Genomic DNA, 23,060 nt, shown 5'->3' with positions numbered 1-23,060 from the left:
TAAATAGCCAGATCATGTATGCCATGTTCATGTAGTTCTCAGATCATGCATAACATGAAATGTCATAAAATGATTAAATCATCTTAGGCCATGCCATGCTATGCTATGCTATACTATGTACAAGAATATATCATGTTATGCCATGCCATGTACAAGAATATGCCATGTTAGAAAAGTCTATGAAGTCCAAGAAAGTTATCATGCATTAAAAAAGATAAACATTTTAAGGTAACATGGACCCAAGCGTGTTTACCACAAGTTATGCTAAGACGGTACTACGGACTCAAGCGTGATTACCACAAGTTAAGTGAACACGGACCTAAGCGTGTTTCACTCCATGTTATGCAAGTTAAGTGAAACACGGATTCAAGCGTGATTTTGGAATTTATGCAAATTTAAAACAAAATCTACATAAATGTCATGGTGGAATGGATGGGGTCATGATCGACTCATCTGTGCTGAGTTCTGTAATTAACACATATTTAAATTGGTATCAAAAACTTGCCTAGAATGTCTTGTGTGTTTGTAATTTCAATATGAAATTCATATTTGTATACGCCACGTGGGAGGGTATAGCCCATGATGCTCGGATTTTAATCAATGCGTTAAGACGTCTGAAGAACAATTTTCCATAACCTCAAGACGATAATTTATACACATTATTTAATTTGTACCTAAAAATTTTGTGGTAATTTTATCTACCATATTTATAAAAAGATTACTATTCTACTGAATTCTCAAGTTATTATTATTTGTTAGATTATGCATTCCCTTGCACAGAGGGATATATGCCGCCATATCCAAGGATGAGGTACCACAAATCTGAACGTCATGAAAATCATACCTTCTAAGGATGTAAAGATCTATTTAATTATCGGTATTCATCCGTTCAAAATGTCATTGAATGAACTTTCAGTGTGTTGAAGATGCGTTTCCGACTTTTAAAAAACATGCCTGAATACCATCCAACCTGGCAACGTTATATTATTATCGCATGTTGTGCGATACGTAACTTCATCCGAAATGTTACGCCTAATGATCAAACATTTCTAGCATTTAGCAATCCCGATGATTATCCAGAAATGAGTATGAATTAGGACAACAATGAACAATCTCATGTTCCTGAAATGTCGACTGCATCGACACAGGTGATGGTTGCAACCAGAGATGCTATTGCACTACCTATGTGGGTGCATACTACTAGACAACAATAAAACACCTAATTGCTAGCATGGTGTTGTAATCTTTTTTTATAATTTCTGTTGAAAAATTTTACATATAAAATGTAGTGAAAAATCAGTTTTTACATACATTGACTCATTTAAATAATAAAATGATATTATTTATTAATTTTGTTAATTTTAAATAATTTTTTTAAAAAAATTATATTTTATATAATCAAATAAAAATTAGAAAAGATAATGGTACATAGTGTTACTAATTTAACTCAAATAATAAATAAGAAATAATCTATTATATGAAGTAAAAGTGTAGAAAATAATAAAATAGTAATATGAAAAAACAAATGAAATGAAATGGATAAAAAAAAATTAAAGAAAAAGTAGTATGAAAAAAAACACCAAAGGAAAGGGAATTGTGAATATGTTTACATGGTAAAAAATAAAGTGTGACCGTCTGGTAGCATTCCAAGTGGCTGCTTTATTCATGAAAAAAAGAAAAGAAGGCTCTTTGCTATTTTGGATGATGCAGAGTACGTGAATCACAACTTTTTTGCCGTATTAGGTGGGTCAATATATCGGTCAGCCCCCGTCAGACTATACAATATAAAATGATATTGGAATCCATTTCTTTTACAACGAGAGTGAATATAACTCATCTTAACGTTTAACGTTCAAATATATTTGAACTCAGATGATTACACCAAATTCATTCAATCATCTCAATTAAGCAGTATTCATAAAAAAACCTCCAACTCAGTGATCCAAACGCAGCCGAACAAATATTCCCATAATTTGGATTTCGCAGTGTTTCACTCGGTGTTTGCTAGGAACTGATTCGGTCAACCTGGAGGCCAAGCGAGTCAATCCGTCAACGTGTCCGATCGAGGAACTGAGGCGATTGATGTGGTTTTAGCTATCCATGAAGTGGTTTGGGATGAGGAACAAAGATCAGTTGATGTTATGAATCGGGATTAGAAATAATGGAGCGGCTGAATCTTTCGGTTCCGGTTTGTGCCTTTCATCTATGGTCAATTCTGGTGATCGGTTTCGTATCAGAGGTCTCTGCTAATGCGGAAGGTGCGTGCTATGGGTCTTGTACTATTTATCATGCCTTTATGATGCTTTCTGCTAGTTTTAGATACAGTCTCTATTCTTGAAATGCGATGAGTGTCTTTGGAATTGTCATTTCCACTTATTGTTGTGTGGTGAATTGAATTCCGAGTTCAAAGGAAATTGAGTTTTATTCGTTTAGTAGTTCTATTTGCTCGGTTGCCAAATAATCCTTAAAGAAAGAAAGCTTGGGAACTTATATGGATTCCTAGGTACAGTAGCTAACTGGCTGTGGTAAAACTCACTGGTTCTTAATTGTTTTTTGGATGAATTTATATCTTGGAATTGAAGGATCATTCTAATTTATTTTTTTAGACAAAAAAAAAAAAAATCTTGCTGTTTGTAATTATTGGTGGTTAGGAAGCTTTGGACTTAAAAATTTACTGGGCTTTCTGGACACTTCAGGAATTTGGGCTCGTTTGTTATCAAGGAGAGTATAATTGATAACAATTGCATGATGTTTGGGTCTTTTCATTAAATCTTTCTATAGCCCTTATATGTGTTTCCCGCTAAACCAATATAGCATCTACCAGATTGCAATTTAAATACTAAGCATGGACAGCCTGTCTAGTTCTATATTTGTGTAGGCTTCAAGTATATCAGTTCCGCCTAGCCCCATTTAATTGTTGGATAAGAATTTCAAATGCAAGGACAGTTTTTCCTTTACTGGATGCTGGTAAAAAGTATGGTTTTAACTGGATTGCATGTTAATTACTTGAAAACTGAGTGCTGGCTGTTTGCAATGTTGAGAGAGCTCCCTTCATCATGTTAAGGAAGCTTGGATGATAAATTTTTTACCTTCAATTTTGAATCTACTAATTGACGTGATGATTACCTTACTCGTGTAAGACAGGCGATGCCTTGAATGCATTGAAGACCAGTTTAGCCGATCCTATTGGCGTTCTGCAAAGTTGGGATGCTACCCTTGTGAACCCCTGCTCTTGGTTTCATGTAACCTGTGATAACAATACTAGCGTGACACGGGTGTAAGCTTATGTGACTTGCCACTTGGACTTGATGTTACTCTTAAGTTTAAATATTAAAATATTATGATGATACATTTCTGTATCTGTTCCACCCAGTGATCTTGGAAATGCAAACCTGTCTGGTCAACTAGTTCCACAACTTGGTTCGCTTCAAAATCTGCAGTACTTGTAAGTCATCTTCATGTTTACACACTTTAAGTGTAATATTTTCTTCTAGCATTTTTTTCATTAATTCAAAGGCAGTGCATGGCTTGGATACCCAAAGATTTGTCAATATGCAAATTTATTCACGTCTTAAAAGGATGTACATCTTCATGGCTAAAAGACGAAATCTTTATTATATTGTTTTTCCAAGGCGTGGTTAATTGTTCACAGGTTGCATTAGTGTGTTGCTTAAGAGTTATTCATGCTTTAAGGTACACAGATATTATGATGATTCGGTACATAAGTTTCTTCATTTCTCTAGATGCTTAATAGACTACCCTCCCTATTATTGTTGTCTTATTTTACATTGGTCTTTGTTTAGTATATTAACTTTCTATTACATTGCATATTGTATGATATTCATTTTACTCCCTTCGTCCATTTTGTTCGCCCTCTTTGGGGATTTCAAATTTTCATGGAACATCATTGCCAATTTGTTTTTGTAATTTATTGCTTTCCTAATTTTCCCTTATTGTTTTGCATGTTGAGACTATCCTCAAATATTTAAAAGGGCTATTTACCCTCATCACGTCCAAGAAATGTGACATACAAGTATGTGATATAAGTTTCACTCAGTGGAGACATTAATGTTGCAAGTGGTCTCAAATGCATATGAACATCATAATGGGTTACATTTTATATAATTTTCTAGAAACAACATTTTAAAATATGGGGATGCTTTATGGTGGAGGTTCGTAGGGAGGGTGAGAAAAAAATGATATGGAATCCTGCTAGAAGTCATGCCTTTGTAGTAAAATTCTATTTTGAGGTTATGGTCAGTTGGATGCAGGTAATTTCTTTCCATGAAGGAAGATTTGGAAAATTAGAGAATTGCTAACAGTGGCATTTTTTCACTTGGACAGTAGCTCTAGGAAATATTTTGACAAGTAGCAATTTGCAAAATCTCTCAAACGATAGTTATGGATGGTGTGGTGTGTTTAAACTAAACAGAGAGATAGAAGATCACTATGAAATAGCTGGTAAATTGGATCCTTGTTGTGGCCTGTTTTGGGTTTCACGAGTTATGCCCAATAGATGATTTATTGGCATGTTGGAAGGGGTAATTTTGAAGTACTCATTGTGGTGAAATTTCGATGGTAGTTACCTTGTATATAATGTATCATACCTGGTGGGGAGTGCATGGAATTTGGGGGTTTTGAATTGAAGTTTCTGCTTTTACACTCCCTCTGAGCAGATATTGGATTCTGGTTCTGAGTTGCTTTCTTAGAGTCAAGTGAGATTTTGGATCCTTAAACTTTTATATTTTGTTTTTCTTTATTGGTAATTCTCTTGTAAGCTTCGCATCTACTAAGTGGTGCCCCCCTTAACTTGTCTTTCTGGTTAATGAAGTACTTATAGAAGATAGATTTTCATCTAGAATGCAAGTGGTTGATATGATATTGGTCTAGCCACTTGTACATTTTTGTGGCAATAATGCAGCTCTTTGCACATGTTCACCTGCAGACTACCCGTTTTGTTGTTCAAGAGTTATAGCTAAAAATGCATATTGAGAGTGGATGTTTTCAATTTCATTGGTGGATTACATCTTTCAATATTCAACATTGTATATGTTGTAGTCAATACTTTTTGCCATCTATCTCAGGAATGGCTGTCTAGTTGTGCCCGTGGTTGTATATTTAGTTGTACATATATTTTATTTGTTCTATTTTTCTACAACTCTTTAAATCATTTTGTTCTGACAGGGAACTTTTTAGTAATGTTATAAGCGGAACAATTCCTGATGAGCTTGGGAATTTGACAAACTTGGTGAGCTTGGATCTTTACTTGAACAATTTAAGTGGACCCATTCCAACCAAATTGGGCGACCTTTCACAACTTCGATTTCTGTATGACCATTTATCCTTCATCTTATGGTCCAAATGGTCCAAGTCAATAAATTCATTTATTTTTTCTTGTTCTTTCTTCTTGGATGATCCTTCTTTTGTCTATTTACTTAGCTCACCTGCTTGAGAACATGTATTCTGATGAGCTAAAACATGGCTAAGTGGACTTGGATAGAAGTTTTATTCTAACTATTACTAGTTTTTTTTTTCCTACCTAAACTATCCGCATTGTGGTAAATACTTAAATTCGCACACACATGCAGGCATGTGTATGAAGTGAGATAAGGTATTGAAAAGCATTCACTGGAACAATAAAAAGTTGCATGGGCCAAATATTGCTGGTTCTAACTCCAAATTTGTATATCCATATTGTATAATAGATTCAGATGGAATATCATTGCACTGGCAGATAAAAACTAAATAAAAAAGATGAACCTGTGGTCGGAACCCCAAAGGCAAAATGCTCTGGTATCATATAATTGCCATTGATGATGTTCGTCATATAATGGTGCTTAAGATGCTGTTTAGATTTGGGAGGCTTTAGATATAGTAAAGCATAGAAAGCAGTCCCACTATGCTAAATTCTGCACATTAAGTGTAAGAAGTTGGGTCGTTAATTTTAGGTGGTAATGCCCATTGATGTATAAATTTATGGCTTCATTTTTATTATGCTATTATAGGGCATTTATGTACTTGCACTACGTGAGGTTAAATGGTACAACTTTGAAAAACCTAATTTTAGAGTTCTCTTTTCGAACAAGTCATCTTTCTCTTATTTTCTCTTCCTTACTTTCTTTTCTCTTTTCTTATTATGTTGTTCTAGTTTGGTATTTGTGCAAAAATCCTGTCAAAAAATTCTGAAAAAGCCCAGGAAAATACTTTGCATTATCGATGGTTCCTATTTGTTGACATATTCAGAACTGTCTGGTACCTTTCCTCTTTTTCTTCCCTCTCCCAAGCTGCAGCTTCTTCTTCTCTCTTTCTCCTTTCTCATCTTTGCCACCTTTCCTCGTCTTATCTCTTTGAGATTTCTTTTCTCTTCATGTTGCTTCCCTGCTTCTTCTTCTCCCTCTTAGGATGTCTTAATCATCCTGTATCAGTTTCTGTTTAAGGTCTTCATCCATGCCATTAATTAAGTATAACAGCTTTAGGGTGGAAAGTTGCGGATGTTAGGAGCATGTTTTGACCCGTCTATGATGCATATAAATTAAACAGAACTGTTTGGCCGAGTTGTTTAGCTCACACTCTATTTGCCTACACCGTTTAATGTTGTCACCTCCCACTTGCACACTCAACACATGCATTATGTTAGTCTCATATGATCAATGAAAAGAGACTAATGCTAAACTAGAATTCAAGTAATGTGTTTGTAAAGCAAGATTACACCTGTTAATCATAGCTGGATGTAGCATGTGATCAAGTGTGATTACAGAAACATTGACATTCTACAGTGATTCTTGTTCTGAATCAGTATCATGTTGATTGTTTGTACTTATTGGCCATATAACTTAAGGATAAAATAGTTGTTTTGGCAATGCAATAACATTTTGGTTATCTGTAAAATAACAGTATGTATTTTGTGAAATAGGCGTCTCAACAATAACAGCTTGATAGGACAAATTCCTATGTCTTTAACTAATGTTGCAACACTGCAAGTCCTGTGAGTATCATCTTGATGTCTCATTTTTTCATGATTAAATAATTTTATTTTGTTTTCTCACCATGAAACACAATGCAAAAATGTGACATTATCTTCTTTTCCTATCAAATGCAGAGATCTATCAAACAACAAGCTAACAGGAGATATTCCAATTAATGGTTCCTTTTCATCCTTTACTCCTATCAGGTGGAGTGAATTTTTTTTTTTTTTCCTTGGTAGCATTCTTGATGGGTGATCCAAATTCTTATGAGTTCTTCAATTGTTGATGGCTTATCCAAATTTTGCAGTTTTAAAAATAATCAACTTAATAATTATCCAGTTCCTCCCACTTCTTCTCCTCCTCCGTCTCCACCAGTTTCTTCTTCAGGTGCGTTATTAATGATGTTTCCATCATCAATATAAACTCTAATTGTATTGATGATGCCATTTTTAGCTCTTTGGTTCTCTCTTACATATTCAAGAAACTATTTTATGGCATTTTGACTTTGTTCCCTTAACAATGATCTCACATATAACTCGCCAAGTTTTGCAATATATTCATTTCCATTTTTCCTCCGTTTTATCTTGATTTAATACAAGTTTGAATGATTCATGTGCAATCAATATCTTTGGTAGCAACTGTTTAGAAATGGATTGTATGTGCAATTAATGCCTCAGCAAAGTGGGTTGTTCCGTTTCAAAACCTTTTGATGGTGGCTTTATCTTAGATCTGATTCAAGTCTGCTGGAGCTTGAAAAACATCTTCATGCCATATACCATCCATCCCCCCTTCCCCTAGGCCCATTGGCTCTCTCTTCAGCGACGAAAAGGAGAAAGTTGACATTGGTTGGATAGTCACTAGTCAGACTGAACTTTTGGGGATTTGTATTTGATAAGTCAGTTGCACCCAACATAGAAGGGGGAGAGAGAAAGTAGGATGATGTTATCCAAGTCAATTTTGAAGTACTCTAAAATGTACATCACACCTAGGTTGAAGTCTCCCAAAAATCATGAGACCAATGATGAGGTAAGGAGAGAGGGAAGGATGGAGGGAGGGAGAGAGAGCGCTTACATGTGCTGCTGTATATCAGGTTTTTCATCATTGCTACTGGTAATTTGTCCTGGAGAGAAAAAAAAAGGAGGATGATACAATAAAAATCAATGATAAAGTCCTATAGATTGTGTACCTCATGCTACGTCGAAGTCTCCCAAGAGCCGAAGAGAGAGAGAGAGAGAGAGAGAGAGAGAGAGAGAGAGAGAGAGTTACCATTTTATGTTGTTTGATCAAATTCTGAATTGTTTCAGGTAGTTCCATTGGACCAGTTGCTGCTGGGGCTGCTCTGCTTGTTGTTGCCTTTGTAATTGCACTTGCTTGGTGGCGACGAAGAAAGCCACGGGATTATTTCATTGATATTCCTGGTTCGTGAGTAAATAATTGTTTTCTTTTGTTGTTGCAGATGGATCTCTTTCTGACTTGTTTGTATTTGTAGCTGAGGAAGATCCAGAAGTTCATCTTAGCCAATTAAAAAGGTTTTCTCTGTTTGAGCTTCAAGTTGCTTCAGATAACTTTAGCACCAAAAACATTCTGGGAAGTGGTGGATTTGGTAAGGTTTACAAAGGACGCTTGGCTGATGGCTCTCTCGTGGCTATAAAAAGACTTAAAGAGGAGCGCACCCAGGGTGGGAGGTTGCAGTTCCAAACAGAAGTAGAAATGATTAGCATGGCTGTGCATCGTAATCTGCTTCGTCTACGTGGTTTTTGCATGACACCAACAGAACAATTGCTTGTTTACCCCTTTATGGCCCAGGGAAGTTTAGCATCATGTTTAAGAGGTACCCCTGCTAGCTGCTTTTCTGTATCATACTCTTTTTTTTTTTTTTTTGTATTAGCGAATGTTTTATTTGATTTCATGCAACATATTTTACTTTTATATATTCCCACTTTACCAATATCTCACGTGATATTAACTTGCCATCTTGGTTAGATTTTAAGTCTAAAATCCTACATATGTTTCAGTCTGAGCTAATTAGAGAAAAAAAAAGTTGAAATAATCAATGATTTATTGTAAGGGTAAAAAGTTTGTACTTCTTATATTTGTACATCCAAACAAATTGTTCATGCTTAAGAATGACAATAATTATATCTTAGACAACCATGCACGCACCAAAATAAATTTCAAATGTTACTTGGCCTATTGTTCTTTTAATTTTCAATTGTCCTCTCATGATTTTATCTATGCATATTTTAGAACGTCCGGAAACGCAACCCCCCCTTGATTGGCCCAAACGAAAACGCATTGCATTAGGATCTGCAAGGGGGCTTGCTTATTTGCATGATCATTGTGATCCTAAAATCATTCACCGTAATGTAAAAGCTGCAAACATATTTTTGGATGGAGAGTTTGAAGCAGTTGTTGGAGAATTTGGGTTGGCTAAACTGATGGATTACAAAGATACTCATGTCACTACTGCTATACATGGCACAATTGGGCATATAGCACCGGAGTACCTTTCAAGTGGAAAGTCTTCTGAGAAAACTGATGTTTTTGGGTATGGGGTCATGCTTCTTGAATTGATAACTGGCCAAAGGGCTTTTGATCTCACTCGGCTTGCAAACGATGATGATGTTATGTTACTTGATTGGGTACGTAAATAGAATCTTCACATCACAGATTTACTTGTTACTATATCATTTGATGACATATTAGCTATGTTTTATTGACTTTACATGGTATTAGAATCTTTTCATGGGTAGCTCAATCTTAAATGAAAAATCTCTTTTTCGTATTAATTTCTAAGGTTATTTGAACTTCCTGACATTAGTTTTGACCATTCAGGTGAAAGGACTTTTGAAAGATAAGAGGTTGGAAACATTGGTTGATCCAAATCTGCAGGGTAACTATATCGAGGATGAGGTGGAGCAGTTGATCCAAGTGGCCTTACTTTGCACACAAGACGCCCCGATGCAACGGCCCAAGATGTCAGATGTCATTAGAATGCTTGAAGGTGATGGATTGGTAGAAAGATGGGAGGAGTGGCAGAAGGAGGATATGTTCCATCAAGACTTCAATAATATGGCCCTCCCAAATGCTAGTGGGATCATAGATTCCGCTTCCCACATCCCTCCAGATGAATTATCGGGTCCTAGATGACCCATTCTTGGCATACGTATACATTTTACCCTGAAGGCCCATTTTCTGTTTGGGATTGATATTTATCATATATGTGCATATCATTTTTCTTCTATTCATTTCTTTTCTCTCCCACTCTCTCTTTGTGTATTTCTAGTGCCAGTGAACCTTAAATGTCGCAGTTTAGGATTGTTGTGGTGTCTAGATGCTTACCTCACCTAGTAAACAGGTAGGAAAGTGCCATGGAATTACCACCATTTGTTATATGATGTACTAATGAAGTTTTTAAATGAATAATTACAGTTCTATTTTCTTATTCTGAACCTTGCTTTCTTTGCTAGGGGTGATTTTGATAGAGCATTACTAAATCTTCCTACAATTTGCTTTCATCCTCCACAGACTTTTTTAAACGACTTATCGTCTCGTGAAATGCCATATATACGGCATCGTATTATGGTGTCCTTTTTTAGTCCAAAACTACAGAGCTAGTAGTATGAAGAATAGAGTTGCACAACCTAATATCTACCTGCAACATTCTTCGATCTCCCTTCCATCTTCGAACCCTAACCCAACATAACCCCTCCATCGCCTCTCATTTTCTTTGCACCTTAAGAACCTCAATCGGTTGGTGAATATATTCTATTCCTTCTTCTTTTTTGGTCGTAGATGATATTCGCTTCCTCTGGAGTTTGCCAAGAAAAAAAAAAGAATCGTGAAAAAACGACAGTTTCTTATTAGTCTTATTTAATGACGGATTTGTGGGTGGGGTTCTTAGGTCGGTTTTGCACACCCTCTGATTTTGTGATTTATTATGTGTTGAAATTCATATTTCTTTTATGGACACATCGATTTGATTCTTCTCCTTGTTTCGATAGTCTCCATTTCGTATTTTTACCCCTTTATTTGAATTAAAGTCTCTCTATTTTTACCAAGAGAATGAATGTTCTGTTGAGAATTTAGACCTCCCAAATTCACCTCCCTAGGATCTATCATTTGCAGGAATAACAAGAAAAATAGAAAAATAATAACAACACCAGAAATTTACGTGAAAACTCCAAAATAGGAGAAAAAACCACCAGATCCAGAGAAGAAAATTCACTATGTGAAAAATTGTTACAATCACACAATTTTTCTCCTCACCCCAAACACACCCACAAAGCTACCCCACTAGTAAAACTTTAATTTTACACATCTTCCCTTTTTACAAAAGGCTAATAGAGGAATTTAACTAAAGTTAAAAGTTACTAGATAAGCTTTCAACTGGTGCACTTAAACTAAGAGGCTAAGCCTCTTATTTATAATCTTAAGATTTGCCCCTCCTTTACTTACCCACCGGTGTGGGATTAAAAAGGAGCACAATTGTCAACAATCTCCACCTTGCGACTTTGACTGGTCCCACAGCCAAGCTTCACCTCAATGAAGATCTTCATAGCCTCTGCTATTATGCTTCACCATAAAAGCATACCTACTCAGAATAAACCAATTCCAAGCATTTCACTTTGGCCCATGTCGAAAAACAATCTTACTAAAAATTATGGTGTAACTTCCACGTTTGATTTTCCTAAAAGTTCATCAACTATCGACATGAATTTCCACCATACACCCTGCATCAATGCCTGTGTGCAAACTTGTGAACCCGCTAACATTAACACATCCTCTATTATGGCAACTTTGGAAATTAGTGACATGTCATGAGAACGTACATGTCTCTTTTTAAAGATCAAAATCTTCCATGGAGAGAGGCACAACATTAGCATCATTTCCCGTATCTCCATTTACTGACTTAAAGCCACTTGCCGAACCTGCTCCAGCTCTTAGACAATTTTTCTTGACGTACCTAGATTGTCCACACTCCCAACAGACTACTTTCTTCTTCATGGAGTTCTTCATCTTCCCATTTCCAGCTGCTACCATTACTAAGTTTTCAAGTAGAACATTACTTTCACTACTTAGTCTTCTCTCTTCAGAAAAGATTTTACTGGTAACTTCTGAAAAAATTATTTTCTCCTTCTCATGTATCAAAATAGGTTTTATGTGCTCATAGGAAGGTGGAAGAGACTAGATGAGTCTCAAGGCTTGATCCTCATCATCAATGTTAACTCCAATAGCTTTTAGCTCAGCGAGAATACCATTAAGAACGCTTAAATGATCTGAAATAGTTGTACATTCACTTATCTGCAGTGTATGAAACTGCTCCTTCACGTACATACGATTTGAGACGCCCTTCGTCTGATACAACTCTTCAAGTTTTTTCCAGAGTTCTTTTGCCGTAGAGATTTCATGCACATTTGCAAGAATATTTTTGGCCAGGCACAGACGTATCGCACTTGCTGTTCTCAAATCCAGATCCTCCCAATCTTCATCGCTCATTTTAGATCTGCTCATTTCACCAGTTACACTAGTACCAGTGTTGATTTCAGGTGTTGGTCTACCCTTCAATGCCTTGTGTAATTCTGATTGAATCAAGACATCCTTAACTTGTACTTGCCACAAGCAAAAATTGATTCTCCCATCAAATTTCTCCACCTCAAATTTGACAAGATTTGAAGGTCTACTTCCTGACATTGCTTTGATGAATTTTACTGTAGAAATGAATAGTACCCCACTAAGTCAGTTTCCAGGAAAGATTGGAGGGTCACAATGGACACACTTAAAATTTCTAATCTCCTAGACAGAACCTTCTTAGATTATACGTATCCACACTACCACACCAAACCTCCACCCCACAAAAAGAACCTAGTGACTCTGATATCAATTGTTAGAAATTTGGACTTTCCAAATTCACCTTCCTAGGATCTACTCTTTGCAGGAATAACAAGAAAAATAGAGAAATAATAACAACACAAGAAATTTACGTGAAAACTCTAAAACAGAAGAAAAAACCATCAGACCCAGAGAAGAAAATTCGTTATGCGAAAAATTGTTACAATTACACAATTTTTCTCCTCACCCCAAACACACCCACAAAACTACCCCACTAGTAAAACTTTAACTTTACACTTCTACCCTTTTTACAAAAAGTTAATAGAGGAATTTAACTAAAATCAAAAGTTACTAGATAAGCTTTCAACTGCTGCATTTAAACTAAGAGGCTAAGCCTCTTATTTATAGCCTTAAGATTTGCCCCTCATTTACTTACCCACAGGTGTGGGACTAAGAAGGAGCACAATTGTCAACATGTTCTTATGCTTGTTGCTCCTGAAAAAATCCTAGACTCAATGGTTCTAAGAGTGGAAAGGAAAAGTGAGCTTATCTCTACGAGCTAGGGCTCATTGATGACGTTTATTGTTCTTTTTTCCTTTTTGCCAATTTTTATGACTTGTAGTTGATACTTTATCTCTTGACTTTTTAAAATATTAATATATTGCTTTTCGACTTTAAAGTTCGCATGGATATGGGAACTAACTTGGTTTTGCTTTGATTTCTTATCACAGCTAGAGATAACTTGCAGGCAGTTTTCTCTAGCATCAATTTGTGTCAAAGCCATCACTTTGACAGTACATATTTAAGTTTTTGTTTCTTTTGAAAAATGCTAGGTTATTTGCCAATCTTGTCCCTCCTTACTCCTCATTCTGATGGGAATCTTGGCCCTCTTCCCATTTCAAGTGCCCTACGAGCAAAATGATGAAAAGCCATCAGAATTATTGTTGACAAAACTTCCCAGTTTGTTGCAAAGAATGGACCAGAGTTTGAAAAGAGGATTATTGCAAATAATGTTGGCAATGTGAAGTTCAATTTCTTGAATGTGTCGGATCCTTACCATGCATATTATTAACATCGGTTGTCTGAATTTCATTCTCAGAATCAGTCTTTTGTGCAACAGCCTTCTTCACAGCCTGCTGATTCTGCTGTGCTCGAGCCAGCCCCATCTGCTCTAGCGACTGATGGTAACGAAGCAGCATCAGCTAAGGTAGATTTGTCTACCCAGTTTAAACATGTCTGCAAAGTTATTGAGCCCCAAGAAGCTGAGCAATATACAGTCTATCTCCCCAAAGGAATTATTGGAGAAGAACTGGATATAATTAAACTTACAGCACAGTTTGTGGCTTGAAATGGGAAGTCAATCTTGACAGGATTGACAAGCAGGGAGATCAATAACCCGCAATTCCATTTTTTGAAGCCAACACATAGCATGTTCATGGTTTTTCACTTCGCTTGCTGATGCATACTCCAAAGTCTTGATACCTCCCAAGGATTTAACACAGAAGCTACAGAAGAGTGTTGCTGACATGTCAACCATGCTTGAACGATTGTCACACTGGAAGCATTGGATGCACTGCAAATCAAGCCATTTCACATAATACCAGTGGAGAGGATCAAAATGGCCCTGCCAATAACAACACAAGAAACCTTCCTAGTCCTGCAGCTCCTCCTCCAAGATTTGGTGTGCCCTCAATTCATCCACTTCCTCCACCTCTGGGACTAGCCTTGAATCTTCCTTGCATGCCTCCAAAGACGGTGCAATATGCTACTCCAAGTAGTGTTGGGCTTCTGTACCACCTAGGCCGCCAGTCATGTCCATGGCTCATTTGGTTCGGGCCTAAGGCGATGAGTTAAAATGAGATCTTTTCTTGTGTCAAATTAACCAGGTTATATCTAAATATATTTTTACTTAAAAATTATTCTTCTTGCTTTTTGAGATGCAAAATTGTTAATTAAATTTTTATATTCAAGTTTTTTTAATATCTCATTCTCAATTGATAATATGGCTAGTCCAGTTAATCTATTCAAATCGTTTGAATATAGTAACCATTTTCTATCAGATTTCTCCCCATTTGATAAGTTTCGTATATAACATATAGTGGAAAAATGTTTAGAGTTCATATCCTTAGGAAAATTTATATCGCTATATCTAATTAGACCTTTTTGTACTAATAAATTTCTTAAGTTTGTATCAACATATTTCCACTGAGCAAGTTCATATATATTTGAAGGAATAGAATCATATATGTCCTTGGTATTTTTATTTTCTTCTATACTTTTTCCAAATTCTTTAGTAATAACTATAACAGTAATTATACATGCTTGAGCACTATCCTCATATCCCTTTTGTTGGGTTTGTTGTTTTGTTTCATTATCTCCAGATCCCTTTTGTTGCATTTCTTGATTTATTTTGTTATCTTTTGGTCTGATTTGGTATATGTCTTGATCATCAACAAACGTTTCACCCAAATTTTCTGCTATATTTTGTTTATTGTTAGTAACAAATTTATTTAAAAATCATTTTTGGGATTCAATCAATTTTCTATTCTTCTCTTTTTTCTAAGTTTTTCATATTTAGATGCATATTTTCTATTAGACATGCTTTCTAGTAGAACAAAAGAACATTATCTACTATATAAAATCTTACCATGATTATGAATATTCTAGAATAAAATAAATATTAACATAAAATAATAGAACTTGATTTAGCGAATGAGCTTTACTTTTATATAAAATTATTAATCTGCGTAATAAAATAAAATATCTTAATGTCAATATCCAAAATGACAAAATAAATTATACATTAAAGGAATTGAAATGGGAAGAACCAAAGTTTGAAAAGAAGTTCTGGAATAGGTATGGGCTATGTGAATTGTAAAAGTTGTATATGGTCTGTTGAATTCTTGAAGAAGAAGACAAAAAACAACCAAGGATGTTCTAAAAAACGAGTCATTCCCGTGGCTATCTTGTGGCTATTTTATTGCCAAAAAACTTCAATGTATATATAAAACAAAAACTTAATTGTATATACAAATTGCAGATTGGATATTTTAGTTATTTTACCTTCTTCGCCACAACATATTAGAGCTGCTCAATGTCTGCCAGTGCGATTAGCTAGAGACAATAAAGAGGCTGCCAATGCAAAATATGAGCAAGATGGATGCCAGAGAGATTAGAGTATAAGAGAAATGAAATAAAAATTGTTGATTTCATGTATAAAAGGAGAGTTTTTGAGATGTTCTATTGAAATGTTTTTAGATTTTGTAGAGATCGATTGGAACCATGGAATATAGAGATAGATTGAAACCATTGAGTTTACAGTTATTATTGTGACTTTTGGCTTTCCTAAAGAAAATTGCAGAGTCTCTATAATTAAATAAAAATTTATATATTTTTTTCAATTGTTAACGACTTTTTTTTTTAACCATGGAATTGATAATTGATTTTTTTTTTTAATTTCCAATGTTAACGTCTCTTTGTTTAGTCTAGATAATTTAAATTTTTTTAGAAGTTTTGTTTAGTAAATTATTTTTATAGTATTTTTTGGGCTTTCTTCTATTGTGGGAGTCTGGCAACTGCCTAACTCACCTTATGGGAGAACCGGCATTGGGTTTGGCCACCTCTGCCTGCAATGCTAATGACTTCTATGAATTCCCCTAGTATGCATATACCATGTCCACCTGGTTCAAATTTTGCTCCTATGCTAGTTCCCCTAACTTATGTTCCTCTTCATGTACACCCACCTTATACCATGCCTATGATGCATCCACCGTCTTTGCCTCAAGGAATGCCTCCTCCACCACCACCACCCCTTGAGGAAACTCCTCCACCGCTTCTAGATGAACTAGAGCCAAAGAGGCATAAGCTTGATGATTCTTTTCTTATTTCGGAAGACCAGTTTCTTGCTCAACAGCTGGTACGTGAAGTCTTTGTCCTTGCCCTTTTCCCTATTAAAAACCTACAAATATCTTTTTCTTTCAATTGTTTCCGGGATTGAGATTGATTTTATTTTTGCAGGGGCCTGTTTGTATCTTCGTGTTTGTTCCTATTAGAAATACATTAGTTTTTCTTTATATGTACAATTACATTTATGCCCTTGTATTTTAGTACATATAAATACTTCCTTTTGATTGTATATAATTTACCGAAAATAATACAACAAGAGTGAATTTTTGCCCAAATCTTTCTCTCTGTTTTCTGCTTGTTCATCAACTTGATCATCAATCCATGGCAGAACTCCAGTTTTGTCATGGTATCAGAGCATAAACCGCTACTCTACGAGATTTGTCATGGATTCTGATTCATCTGATTCTAATTCTCCATCTTCTATTCTTCCTGCTTCTCTCGATAATCCCTCAAACCCTTATTTCTTACACCATGGAGAAAATCCTAGTGTTATACTTGTTACCGATCATTTAAATAGTGATAATTACCATTCTTGGTCACAGTCGATGTCCAAAGCCATCAGTGCGAAGAACAAGACTGGATTTATCACTGGAATTCACAAAAAGCCGAAGTCTGAAGCAGATCCACTCTATTTGCCATGGATTCGGTATAATGATATGGTAGTTTCATGGATCCTCAATTCTGTGGCAAAGAACATTGGATCCAACATTCTCTACATTGATAATGCCTCCGATATGTGGAAAGACTTGCAAGACCGCTTCTCACAAGGTAATCGTCCATGAATTTTTCAATTACGTAAGGCGATTAGTTCATTAAAGCAAGATTAGAAGTCTGTGAGTGATTATTACACTGAATTGAAATCTTTTTGGGATGAGCTAGCAAATTATAGGCGATTGCCACAATGTTCTGTTGAAACCCTAAGGTTTTTTGAAGAAATTCAACAAGAGGAGTATGTAATGCAGTTTTTGATGGGACTAAGTGACTCTTTTAATAGTATTCGAAGTCAGATACTATTAATTGATCCTTTTCCTTCTATGAACAAAGTCATATCCTTGGTATTACAAGAAGAGAAGCAGAGAGAGATTACTTTGGAGACTTCTGTCCCTAATCTTGAATCGGTTGCTGCTTTGACAACAAAGCCTATGAAAATTGGTACTAATGCTTCTAAGCAAACCAATTTTCGAAAGGATAAACCTGTGTGCAGTCATTGTGGATACACAGGTCACACTTCTGAAAAGTGTTATAAGATTCATGGTTTTCCTCCTGGTTTTAAATCCAAAAGAGGAAATAATGCTTCAGCCTATCAATCTTATTCATCCATGGGTAAATCAAATGATGATGCTCCGAAGTTCTCTTTGTCTCAAGATCAATATCAGCAACTACTTGCCATGCTCAAACCACAATCTACTTCATCATCAGTGAATCAAGCCAGCTCTGGCATTTTACCAACTCCACAGCCACTTTCCACTGATAATTTTGCAGGTAATCTCGTGCCTTGGATAATTGACATTGGAGCAACAGACCATATGGTTAGCTCCATTGATCAATTTTCTTCCATAACTTCTAATCTTTCTTCTGTTGTCAAATTACCAAATGGCCATTTAGTTCCCGTTACACATATTGGTACTATCCAACTATTAGACAACTTGACTTTGCACAATGTCCTTTGTGTTCCTGATTTTTCCTTCAATTTAATTTCTGCCAGTAAATTAACCCGTGACCATTCATGCTGCCTTATTTTTATTTCCAATCTTTGTTTCATTCAGGACTTGCCTATATGGAAAACGATTGGGATGGCTGAGGAGAAGGCTGGCCTCTTTTACTTAAAGCAAAGTTCTTTGGTTGGTTGTTCTATTTCTTGCCCTTCAATAAATCAGAATGTTAGTCTATGGCATTATAGGTTAGGCCATATTTCTTTTTTCAAATTGAAATTGCTTAGCAGTAGTGTTTCAAATTTACACATATCAAAATCCAATAATTCTTGTACTTGTACAATCTGTCCTTTAGCTAAACAAAAAGGTTTACCTTTTCCTTCTAGTGAATCAAATTCAGTTTATCCATTTGAATTGATTCACTGTGATTTGTGGGGACCATTTTCTGTTTCTGCTTTAGATGGTTCAAAATATTTTCTTACAATTGTAGATGATTACTCTAAAACTACTTGGGTATATCTTCTACAACATAAATCCCAAACCAAACCTTACTTGCAATCTTTCTTCCAATTAGTTCAAACTCAATTCAATTCTCAAATAAAGAAAATCAGAACCGATAATGGGACTGAATTTCACATGCCAGAATTTCTTTCCTCCCAAGGTGTTATACACCAGAAAAGTTGTGTTGAAAGACCACAACAAAATGGGGTCGTCGAAAGGAAACATCAACATTTGCTAAATGTTGCTCGTTCCCTCAGATTCCAAGCTTCCTTGCCATTAAATTTTTGGGGTGATTGTATTCTTTCTGCTGTCCATTTAATAAATTTAACACCAACTCCATTACTCTCACATAAATCTCCTTATGAGGTTTTGTATTCTAAACCTCCTTCTTATAATCACCTCAAAGTTTTGGGTTGTCTTTGTTTTGCTTCCACCTTGCATCGTGATAGATCTAAATTTGATCAAAGAGCAAGAAAATGCATCTTCATTGGATATCCTTTTGCTATAAAAGGATACAAATTATATGATCTTGAAACACACAAAACTTTCATATCTCGTGATGTTGTGTTTTATGAACATATATTCCCTTTCTCTTCCTCTCTTTTTCCTATTAAACCTTGTAGCTCTTTTGTTCTTCCCAAACCAGTTTCTGATTTTCCAGATTCCATATTTTCTCCTTTATCTTCTTCACAAATCCCTTCTCCCAGTTCAGCAGAATCATCTCCAATCTCTATATTTCCAGATTCAGCACCTTCCATAGATAACTCTTCTTCAAATTCAAACAATTCCAATGTTCCAATTCGGCACTCTACAAGAATTAGAAAACCACCAAGATACTTGCAAGACTATCATTGTCAGCTGGCCTCTCAACATTCATCACAATCTGTTTCTTTGCAGGACAAGTCTTCAGGTATCAAATTTCCTCTTTCTAATGTCCTTTCTTATGACAAACTCTCTATCTCTCACAAACATTTTGCTTTAACCATTTCTTCTATTTCTGAACCTCAAACTTTCTCACAAGCAAACCAAATCCCTCAGTGGCAAGAAGCTATGAATGCTGAAATCAAAGCCCTTGAGGCAAATAAAACTTGGACTCTCACTACTTTACCTATGGGAAAGAAGCCGATAGGTTGTAAGTGGGTTTATCGGGTTAAATATAAAGCTGATGGTACCATTGAGAGGTACAAAGCTTGTTTGGTTGCAAATGGGTACAACCAAATTGAGGGTCTTGATTTTCAGGAGACTTTTTCTCCAGTTGCTGAAATGACTACAGTCAGATGTCTATTGGCCATAGCAGCTGCCAAAAATTGGCATTTACATCAATTGGATGTAAATAATTCATTTTTGCATGGAGATTTAAATGAAGAAGTGTATATGTCCATTCCACCCGGATATGCCAAACAGGGGGACTCTAGAATTTGTAAGTTACAAAAGTCCCTTTATGGGTTAAGGCAAGCCTCTAGACAATGGTTCTCCAAGTTATCCAAAGCCATTATTGAGTATGGTTTTCAGCAAGCTAAATTTGATCATTCTCTCTTTATTAAGTCAGAAAACAGTTCCTTCATTGCTTTGTTAGTCTATGTTGATGATATTATTCTAGCTAGCAATGATTTGAACTTAATCTTTGATTTAAAGACATTTCTGGACAATAAATTCAGAATCAAGGATTTGGGCATCTTGAAATATTTTCTTGGGATGGAAGTTGCTAGGTCTTCCAAAGGCATAACATTGTGTCAAAGAAAATATGTGTTAGATATTTTGCAAGATTCAGGTTTTCTAGCTGCCAAATCAGCTGCTTTTCCCATGGAACAAAATGCAAAGTTCTCAAGTTTCGATGGTGAACTTTTAGAGGATCCTTCTCTATATAGGAGGTTAATTGGGAGGCTTATTTACCTCACTATATCTAGGCCAGACATCTCCTATTCTGTGCAAGTTCTAAGTCAGTATATGGATAAACCAAGGTAAACACATTTAAATGCTCTACACCGAGTGCTTAGATACTTGAAGGGAGCACCTGGTCAAGGCCTTTTCTTTTCAGCCAGTTCTGATTTCCATCTTAAAGCATTTTGTGACTCGGATTGGGCTGGTTGTGTGGATACTAGAAGATCAATTACCGGTTTTTGTGTGTTCCTTGGAAATTCTTTAATTTCCTGGAAGTCTAAGAAGCAACAAATTGTCTCAAAGTCCTCAGCCGAAGCTGAATATAGGGCTATGGTCTCTACTACTTGTGAGATTTCTTGGTTAATTACATTGTTGGCAGATTTTCAGATTACTCATGCCAAACCAGCTCTATTGTTTTGTGACAGCAAAGCAGCTCTTCACATTGCTGCTAACCCGGTTTTTCATGAAAGGACAAAGCACATCGAAATTGATTGCCATGTTGTGAGAGAAAAGCTGCAAGCAAAGATGATCAAAACTCTTCATGTTGCTTCCCATTCTCAGCTTAGTGACATTTTCACAAAGGCACTTGGGTCTCAACAATTCCATTCATTGCTTAGCAAGATGGGTGTCCTAGATATATACACTCCATCTTGAGGGGGACTATTAGAAATACATTAGTTTTTCTTTATATGTACAATTACATTTCTGCCCTTGTATTTTAGTACATATAAATACTTCCTTTTGATTGTATATGATTTACCGAAAATAATACAACAAGAGTGAATTTTTGCCCAAATCTTTCTCTCTGTTTTCTGCTTGTTCATCAACTTGATCATCAATCCATGGCAGAACTCCAGTTTTGTCAGTTCCCAATGTTGAGGAAGGAAATCTCAAAGGGCAGCTTCTAGAGATAACATTGCAGTCCTTATTTGAAACTGTTGGCAGTCTGAAGGCGAAAATTGCAGGAGATATCCAACTTCCTGCCAATAAGCAAAAATTGAGTGGAAAACCTGGCTTTCTCAAGGACAATATATCACTGGCATATTACAACGTTGGAGTAGGAAAAACACCAGCCCTTTCTTTAAGAGAGTGTGGTGGTAGAAAAAGATGAACTTCCTCGACCAGAAAATTCGAGGTGGTTGTCAAATATTCCATGTTTTACTGCTGACCACTATTATTCTATCTCCATTAATGTTGTATTGCACAAGGTTACTGATCATGCATCTTTAGGATGCCTTTCTAAATCTATTATTTTTGTCTTTAATCTAATTACAAGTATGCTATGTTCTACAAATTCGACTTTTTTAGTGGGTCTCTTAAGGGCAATGGGCAATTGCCGACGAGTTCCCCTTCACTTAGGAGCTCTCTTTCTCTCTCCCCTCAAGCCCATCGCGAAGCTCTCTTTCCTCAAGTTGAAGCTCTCTATTTCTCCTCCTATAATTGCTCTCTCTCTCTCTCTCTCTCTCTCTCTGTTTTCATGGTAACTAATCGTGTCTGGCAATGAACTCTAGCATATACAAGTTCAAAAATGCTGGATATAGTCGCCTGTTGCCCTTTCTTTAAGAGAGTGTAGTGGTAGAAAAAGATGAACTTCCTCGATCAGAAAATTCGAGGTGGCTATTGAATATTCCATGTTTTACTGCTGAGCACTACTATTCTATCTCCATTAATGTTGTATTGCACAAGGTTACTGATCATGCATCTTTAGGATGCCTTTCTGAATCTATTATTTTTGTCTTTGATCTAATTACAAGTATGCTATGTTCTACAAATTCGACTTGTTGGGTGGGTCTCTTAAGGGAAATGGGCAGTTGTCGACGAGTTCCTCTTCACTTAGGAGCTCTCTTTCTCTCCCCCCTCAAGCCCGTCGTGAAGCTCTCTTTCCTCAAGTTGAAGCTCTCTATTTCTCCTCCTATAGTTGCTCTCTCTCTCTCTCTCTCTCTTACACACACACACACACTCTGTTTTCATGGTAACTGATCGTGTCTGGCAATGAACTCTAGCGTATACAAGTTCAAAAATGTTGGATACAGTCGCCTGTTGCAAACGGTTTGCTTAAATGCTATACGCACCGTTTTGACCACATACATGATTTGATTTAGCCTTGTTTATTTCTTCGTCTTTAATATAATAAAACCATCGTCCTCATCTACTTAGCAACAAGAACATGATAAACTATCAAGAGTTCAGCAACCAACAACCCTGAAGAAATTCATTATTTTTATATTATTATTTTAATCTTTCTTCATTTAAGGGCAGCAATAAGAACAATATCCTTCTTTCCTCCATCAAGAAGAGCTTGTTTCTGATTACCAAAACATTT

The 23,060-nt window shown here is 36.0% G+C and overlaps 1 protein-coding gene and 1 pseudogene across 3 annotated transcripts; both read left to right on the top strand.

Annotated features, from left to right (window-relative positions):
* The first annotated feature begins 1,801 nt into the window (after positions 1–1,801).
* LOC122313203 (BRASSINOSTEROID INSENSITIVE 1-associated receptor kinase 1-like) lies at positions 1,802–10,410 on the top strand. 3 transcript variants are annotated; one of them, XM_043127985.1, is made up of 11 exons: positions 1,802–2,258; positions 3,145–3,277; positions 3,374–3,445; positions 5,185–5,328; positions 6,914–6,985; positions 7,100–7,171; positions 7,273–7,352; positions 8,270–8,383; positions 8,455–8,796; positions 9,213–9,607; positions 9,801–10,410. In XM_043127985.1, the coding sequence occupies exons 1-11, from the start codon at positions 2,162–2,164 to the stop codon at positions 10,113–10,115; spliced, it is 1,836 nt and encodes a 611-aa protein (XP_042983919.1). In that variant the 5' UTR covers positions 1,802–2,161; the 3' UTR covers positions 10,116–10,410. The 3 variants fall into 3 exon arrangements, with proteins under 3 accessions (XP_042983919.1, XP_042983920.1, XP_042983921.1); XM_043127986.1 differs by having other exon boundaries at positions 3,141–3,277; XM_043127987.1 differs by lacking the exon at positions 5,185–5,328.
* Positions 10,411–13,312: 2,902 nt separating this feature from the next.
* Positions 13,313–21,848, top strand: LOC122312803 (annotated as a pseudogene).
* The last annotated feature ends 1,212 nt before the right edge of the window (positions 21,849–23,060 follow it).

Source organism: Carya illinoinensis, chromosome 6 (genome assembly GCF_018687715.1).
Source record: "Carya illinoinensis cultivar Pawnee chromosome 6, C.illinoinensisPawnee_v1, whole genome shotgun sequence".
Taxonomy (NCBI): Eukaryota; Viridiplantae; Streptophyta; class Magnoliopsida; order Fagales; family Juglandaceae; genus Carya; species Carya illinoinensis.
The sequence above is the reverse complement of the archived record's forward strand: the minus strand, read 5'-3'. Positions and strand labels throughout refer to the sequence as shown.